Raw genomic sequence first — 7,496 nt, 5'->3', positions numbered from 1 at the left:
TGCAAGGGTGGGGTGGCCACAGGTTCAGGGTGACCATAAGGACAAGGGGGGGGACACACACTAAGGACGGGGGGGTCAGTTGGGACGGGGTGGCCTTGGGGACAGAGGGAACCACCAAAACGGGGTAAAAAACCCCAGGATTGAGCTTGTCCCTTTTGTCACAGGGACCCATCGTCACCTCGCCGTCACGTCACCCAGCAGGTACCGCCATCCTGGGTGGGAGGGGGGTGACACACACCAAACCCCAAAACCACCCCCCAAAATGGGATTGTTTTTCCCAATTTGAGCCTTTTTTTGCCCCATTTCGCTTTTGCGTTTGCCGCTGGTGAGCTGCAACACCCACACGCCTTTTTTGAAGCCCAAAAAGGGGGAAATTGGGGTTTAAGGAGAAAATCCAGCATCTGAATCTGCTCTGGGTGTGGGAAGTGGCTAAACCTGTGCGTATTTTGGGGGAAATTAGGCTGGGTTTGGTATCATCCGCCTCTTCCCTTTGGGTCATTACGCCCACGCCAAGAATTGCGGCAGACTGACGCCAGGGCGCTGCCGCCGCCACCACCTTCGTTAGGGAGTAATTATGCAAACGAGCTGGGTTTGGGCTGGGTTCTGTGCCCGGGTTGAGCTGGAGAAGTGGTACTGGGTTCAATTAAACGGTTCAATTAAACTGGATCCAATTCACTGGGTTCAATTCATTGGGTTCAATTAAACTGGGTTCAGTTCATCAGGTTTAGTTAAACCAGGCTTGATTAAATGGGGTTCAGTGAATCAGGTTCGATTAAACCGGGTTCAGTTAAACCGGGTTCAGTTAAACCAGGTTCATTTAAACTGGGTTCAGTTAAACTGGGTTTACTGGGTTCAATTAAACTGCGTTCAGTCAAACCAGGTTCAATTAAACTTGGTTTCATTAAACTGGGTTCAGTTGAGCAAGTTCAGTTCATTAGGTTCAATTAAACTGGGTTCAGTTCACCAGGTTTGATTAAACTGGGCTCAGTGAAACCAAGTTCAGTTCACTGGGCTCAATTAAACCGGGCTCAGTTAAACTGGGTTCAATTAAACCAGGTTCAGTTAATCCGGGTTCAATTCACCAGGGTCTGGGGACGGTGGCACCATGCCGCAGTGGTTTTGGCACATCCCCGGTCGGTGCAACTCCATCTCATGGGTTTGGTTTTTTGGTTTTTTGCCTCCATCCTGGCAACATTTTCCAGCTCCTGGCACACCGGCATCCCCATGGATCTCCTCGCCGGCATCGGCTACGCCTGTGCCGGGCTCCTGGCGGTGCTGGCGACGGTGCTGTTGGGAATGGCGTATCGCTTGGGGCTCCTCTACCAGCTCTGGCATAAGGTAGGACGAAATGGGTGAGAACACTGTGGTTTTGCCAAAAAACGCCTATTTTTTAAGCGATCCCAGCCGGCGGCTCGGCAAAGGGATGGCGACACCGCGTACATCCTCCCGGTGATCTCCTCACCGTGCAGGTAGACCCCCGAAGCCCCCGGCATGGTGGTGAGTTGGTGGCGGAGGTGCTGAAGGCACACGGCGTCCGTTTCCTCTTCGCCTTGGCTGGTGGCCACATCTCACCCATCTTGGTGGCCAGCGAGAAGGTGGGCATCCGTGTGGTGGACACCCGGCATGAGGCCACCGCCGTCTTCGCCGCCGATGCTGTCTCCAGGCTCTCTGGTGCGGATATGGACAGGGATCCCATGGCCAGCACCTTCTCCTTCTCCAACAGATGGAGGATTTTGGGGTGTCCCAGCTTGGTGGGCTTCTGGTTGAGCGGAGAAGGGTTCAAAGACTTTGTGGGTGTCCAGGGTTGCTCCATGGTGGGTTTTGTCCCCATTCTTCCCCCCCCGGAGCTAATTCAGCTGCTTGCGTGCCAACGAGATGAGCAACCAAACATGCCTGGAATCCCCGGCCAAAAATCGGGGTGCAGAGGGACCCACTTCCACCCCCCCCCATTTCCCCGCAGGTCGCATCGGTGTCGCCGCTGTCACCGCTGGTCCCGGCGTCACCAACGCGGTGACAGCCATCAAGAACGCCCAGATGGCCGAGTCACCGTTGCTGCTCATCGGGGGAGCAGCCGCCTCGCTGCAGAAGGTGGGGGGGACCAAAGAAATTCCCTCTTGGACCCCTTTTTTGGGGGGGTTCCCCCGTTTTTGGGGGTTCAAGGCTCATTTTTCTCGCAGGGTCGGGGAGCGCTGCAGGACATCGACCAGCTCTCGCTCTTCAAGACGCTCTGCAAAGTGTGCGTCTCGGTGCATGCCGTCCGTGACATCGTCCCCACCCTCCGCAAAGCCATCGCCACCGCGCAGTCGGGGACCCCCGGTAAAAAATTAGGGGGGTTGCCCCCAAAACACCCCCAGAACGCTTGGGCGATGGGTTTCTTTCCCCGCCACGGGTCACCCGGGGTGGTTTACAGTGGTGTTTTGGGGTGGTGGTTTTTTTGGGGTGCCACTGTTTGAACTGGGAGGTGGGGTTAACCCCCAAAAGCGGTTTTGGGGTGACATTGGGGGCACCGTCTGCACCCCAATTTTTTAGGACCTGTCTTCGTGGAGCTCCCCATCGACGTGCTCTACCCCTTCCACGTGGTCGAGAAGGAGATCAGTGGCACCAAGAATGCCCGGGGGCTGCAGGGAAAAGTGGTGCAGTGGTGAGTTGCAGCCCTGCCCCCCCCAGCACCCGAGGGTGCTGCTGGCACCCCGAGGGGTCCCAGCACCCCAATATCCACCCCCCCCGGTAGGTACCTCCAAAACTACATCCGTAACCTCTTCGCGGGTGCCTGGGAGCCCCGGGACGTGTCCCCGTTGCCCGTGCAGGTGCCGCTGGCCACCGAGGATGAGGTGGGTTTTGGGGGGGATTGGGATGGGTTTGGGGGCTGGTTGGGGCAGGTTTGGGGTAAGGCAGAGCTGGGGTCTGGGGTGAAAACAGCTGGTTTTGGGGTTCAGCTGAGCCGGTTTTGGGGCTAAACTGGGCTGATTTTAGGGCTTAGTTGAGCCAGTTTTGGGGGATCAGCTGAGCTGTTTTTTGGGGCTGACTGAGCCAGTTTTGGGGCTCAGCTGAACTGGTTTTTGGGACTGACTTGAGCCAATTTTGGGGCTCAGCAGAGCTGATTTTGGGATCAGCTGAGCCAGTTTTGGGGTTTAGCTGAGCTGGTTTCAGGGCCCAACTGAACTGGTTTTGGGGCTCAGATAAGCCAGTTTTGGGGTCCGATAGGGCTGGATTTTGGGGCCAACCTTGCCAGGTTTGGTGCCCAACTGAGCCAGTTTTGGTGCTTACTGAGCTGGTTTTTTGGTGCCCAAATAGGGCTGGTTTTGGGGCTGACTGAGCTGGTTTTTGGCACCTGACCGAAGCGGTTTTTTGGGGCTAATCGAGGTGGTTTTGGGTCGCACACAGGTGCAGCGATGTGCCGAGCTGGTGAGCCGGGCCACGAAGCCGCTGGTGCTGGTGGGTAGCCAGGCCATGCTGCCGCCCACGCCGGCCGAGGAGCTGCGGTGAGATGTTTTGGGGAGAGATGAACTGGTTTGGGGATGGATGAAACGGTCTGGGGATGGTGGAGCCAATTTGGGGGCTGCTGGGCTGGTTTGGGGATGGACGAACCTGTTTGGGGACAGTTGAGCTGGGTTTGGGGACCGAGCGGCCAATCTGGAGGCTGGTGAAATCATTTGGGGATAGCTGAACCACTTTGGGGGATGGATGAACTGGTTTGGGGGATGGATGAACTGGTTTGGGGACAGTTGAGCCGGGTTTGAGAATGGTTCAGCCAATTTGGGGTCTGGTGAGATGATTTGGGGACAGATGGCTGAGCAGGTTTGGGGACGGTTCAGCCAATTTGGGGGCAGATGAGCCCGTGTGGGGACAGATGAGTGAGTCTGGGGTCAGATGAGCTGCTTTAGGGATCAACCAGCCAGTGTGGGCACAGATGAGCCAGATTTGGGTCTGACTGAAGGAGTTCTTGTGCTCAGCTGAGCCAAGCTTTGGTGCCAAACCAAGCTGGTCTTGGGCTAAACTGAGCCAGTTTTGGGGCTCTGACAGAGGTGGTTTTGGAGCCAAACCAAGGCAGTATGGGTCTCCAACGAAGCTAGTTTGGGAACCTAACCGAGCTGGTTTTGGGGCCAAACCGAGTCATTTTGGAGCCCGACCAAGCCGGTTTTGGTGCGTGCTGATGCCCACCTACCTGCAGCGCGGCGCTGGAGGCCCTGGGCATCCCCTGCTACCTTGGGGGAGCGGCGCGGGGGCTTCTCCCCCCCGGCAGCCCCCTCCTCCTGCGCCAGAACCGCCGCGACGCCCTCCGCGATGCCGACCTGGTGCTGCTGGCAGGTACTGGGATGGGACACGCACGCGACACCCGCTGCGTCCCCGTCCCCATCCTGACACCCTGCGTGTGTCCCCAAGGCGCCGTCTGTGATTTTCGCCTCTCCTACGGGCGCCTTTTCAGTCGCCGCGCCATCATCGTGGCCGTTAACCGGGACCGGGCGCAGCTCCTCCGTAATTCCGATGTCTTCTGGAAACCCCGGCTCGCCGTGCAAGGTGAGACCCTTAACACCAGCCCTGGCTCCCCAACCCCTGCCTGAAATGGGCGGCGTGGGGTGCAATGAGTTGGGCGTTCTCGGCAGGAGACGCAGCCTCCTTCGTGGTGCGGTTGGCGCGGAGCCTGCGGGGCTACGCCTGCCCCGGTGAGTGGCTGGAGGGGCTGCGTGAAGCTGATCGGAAAAAGGAGCAGGCTAACCGGTGAGTGCACACGGGACGGGGATGGGCACAGGCCTGGGGATGAGGATGAGGACAGGGATGGGCACAGGCGTGGGGACAGGGGTAGGGACGGGCTCAGGGACAGGCACAGAGATGGGGACAGGCATGGGGACAGCGGTAGGCATGGGGATGGGGACGAGCACAGATGGAGACAGGGATGGGGACAGGCAGGAGGATGGGAATGGGGACAGGGAGAGGCTCGGGTCTGGGATGGGGACAGGGATAGGGATGAGCATGGGGACAAGCATGGGGACACAGGGATGAGGACAGGGATGGGCACAAGAACAGGGATGGGCACAAGAACAGGGATGGTGTTGGATAGGGATGAGCATGGGGACAGGGACGGGCACAAGAATAAGGATGGCGTCAGGGCTGGGGACAGGGACTGGGCTGGGGACAGGGAGGGGTATGGATTGGTGGCCTGTTTGGGTGGGGGGATCCCAGCCCCTTTCTGGGGGGTCCCCATTTCCAGTTTTGGGGGATCCCAACCCATTTCCAACTGGGATGGGGGAGCCCCCATCCCCATTCTTTGGAGGATCCCACCCACCTCTTCCTTGCCCGGGGCTGTGTGTGGGGGGTGTCTCCCCCCAACAGGGAGAAGGCAGCGACCCCCACCCCGCAACACCTGAACCCCCTGGACCTGCTGCCCCGCCTGGATGCGCTGCTGCCCCCCGAGAGCCTCCTCGTAGCCGATGGGGGGGACTTTGTGGGTACCGCTGCCTACATCGTCCGTCCCCGACGTCCCCTCGCCTGGCTGGACCCCGGTAAGAAACTCCCCACCACCACCAGCCCCAGGCACGCTGTCACCGTAGCGGGGACACACACGGGCGACACCGCCGGCTGTCATCTCCGCAGGAGCTTTCGGCACGTTGGGAGTCGGCGGAGGGTTTGCGCTCGGCGCCAAGCTCTGCTGTCCCGACGCGGAGGTACGGGGCTGCGGTGGCCCACGGGGACGGCGATCACCGCGCCACCTACTATGTGGCCTCATGGTGTTTGTCCCCTCCCCGGCGCCAGGTTTGGGTCCTCTACGGTGACGGCTCGCTGGGCTACAGCTTGATGGAGTTTGACACCTTTGTGCGGCACAAGGTCAGATGGTGCCAAAAATGGGGTGAGGTTGGGGGGAAATGAGGTCTTGTCACCGTCCCGGGGTGTCATCGGGGCGCGGTGGCCCTGTGCTTTGTCCCCTACAGACGCCTGTCATCGCGCTGGTGGGCAATGACGCGTGCTGGAGCCAGATTTCCCGGGAGCAAGTGGCTTTGCTGGGAAGCAACGTGGCGTGTGGCCTCGAGTACCTGGGTGAGTACTGTCCCCCCCCTGCTTTGTCCCCAGATTTGGGGGACACCTGGGTTGACCCCATGTCATCTTAGGGTAGACTGAGCCATGCCTGGTGTCACCACGTCACCCTGGGGAGGATCAAGCCATGCCTGGTGGCATCATGTCACCCTGGGGTGGATGGAGCCATGCCTGGTGGCATCATGTCACCTTGGATCGAGCCATGCCCGGTGGCACCGTGTCACCCTGGGGTAGATTGAGCTGTGCTGGGGGTCACCACATCACTCTGGGGAGGACCAGGCCATGCCTAGTGGCATCACATAGCTTTGGGGACCGTCACCTCCAGGGACAATTGGACTGTGCCTGGTGGACCTGTGTCACCCTTGGGAAGATCTGGCCATGCCTGGTGGCCCCATGTCACCCCAGATCTGGCCATGCCTGGTGGCACCGTGTCACCCTGGGTCAAACCATGCCCGGTGGCCCTGTATCACCCCAATTATCAAGCCAGTCCCATGGAGGTGACAAGGCCACCACCGCTGTCCCCTCCCTACAGACTACCATGCGGTGGCCGAAGCTCTGGGTGGCAAAGGCTTCGTGGTGGGTCGCCAGGACCGTGAGCGGCTGGACACCGTCCTCCGTGCTGCGCAGGATGCGTGTCGCCAAGGCCACCCCGTCCTCATCAACGCCCTCATCGGCAAGACCAACTTCCGTGACGGTTCCATCTCCGTCTAGGGACAGTGTCCCCAAAATGTCCTGGCCGTGTCCCCGGCGGGGCAGGAGGAACCAAGGAAAGGGGTGGGTTTGGGTGACACCGGTGCCGCACACCCAACCCAGGGGACAGCTGCATGTCCCCCCCACTTGGCAATAAAGCAGCACCGTCTGCCCCCACCCACCGTCCTGCGCCATCAATTTGGACTGCCGACACCCTAGGGACACCCTAAGTGACACTTTGGGGACTGTCACCCCTCCCACCCCCCGTCGAGACGGTAACACACGCAGAAGGCCTGGCAGCGAGTGCAGCTTGTGTCATTTATTGCTGGTGAGGGTGACAAGGCAGTGGCAGGGCAAGGGGGGGGGGTCAGGCCACCCCGGGGGGGGGGGGGGGGGGGGTCAGGGGACAGCTTTGTCACCCCCTACCCCCCCCGCTCAGGCCTGCCTGCACCCCTTGCCCGGGCGCTTTAACACTAGTGGCTCAGCCCGGCCGGGCCGGTGGTTTCACATTCAGCTGGTTCCTTTAAGGCTAATACTGAGTGAGGCTGGTTTTGGGGAGGGGGGTGGTGTGTATTTTGGGGACACCCCCCCCACCCGTTGTAACACTGGCAGTGGGTTTATTTGGGGCGTAAAAAGGGGTTTTTGTTTGGTTTTTTTTTTGTTGCAGGCTGCGGTGACGGCGTCTGCCGTCCATCCACGCGTACACACGCACACAAAGCTCGAGTAATAAATAAAGCTCAGCGCTCCCGTACCGGCAGCCCCCACCTTGGGGCGGG

General features: G+C 59.9%; 1 protein-coding gene across 1 annotated transcript; it reads left to right on the top strand.

The window, feature by feature from the left end:
- Nucleotides 1–1,205: 1,205 nt before the first annotated feature.
- On the top strand, nucleotides 1,206–6,741 carry ILVBL (ilvB (bacterial acetolactate synthase)-like). The gene is made up of 15 exons (XM_010568877.1): nucleotides 1,206–1,338; nucleotides 1,470–1,671; nucleotides 1,961–2,088; nucleotides 2,178–2,316; nucleotides 2,530–2,641; nucleotides 2,732–2,831; nucleotides 3,385–3,482; nucleotides 4,172–4,308; nucleotides 4,384–4,518; nucleotides 4,605–4,719; nucleotides 5,332–5,501; nucleotides 5,593–5,663; nucleotides 5,752–5,823; nucleotides 5,928–6,033; nucleotides 6,563–6,741. Exons 1-15 carry the CDS (start codon nucleotides 1,225–1,227, stop codon nucleotides 6,739–6,741), a joined length of 1,878 nt encoding a protein of 625 aa, XP_010567179.1. The 5' UTR covers nucleotides 1,206–1,224.
- The last annotated feature ends 755 nt before the right edge of the window (nucleotides 6,742–7,496 follow it).

The sequence above is a fragment of the Haliaeetus leucocephalus genome, unplaced genomic scaffold (assembly GCF_000737465.1).
Source record: "Haliaeetus leucocephalus isolate CR32 unplaced genomic scaffold, Haliaeetus_leucocephalus-4.0 Scaffold261, whole genome shotgun sequence".
In the NCBI taxonomy this organism is placed as follows: domain Eukaryota; kingdom Metazoa; phylum Chordata; class Aves; order Accipitriformes; family Accipitridae; genus Haliaeetus; species Haliaeetus leucocephalus.
The sequence above is the reverse complement of the archived record's forward strand: the minus strand, read 5'-3'. Positions and strand labels throughout refer to the sequence as shown.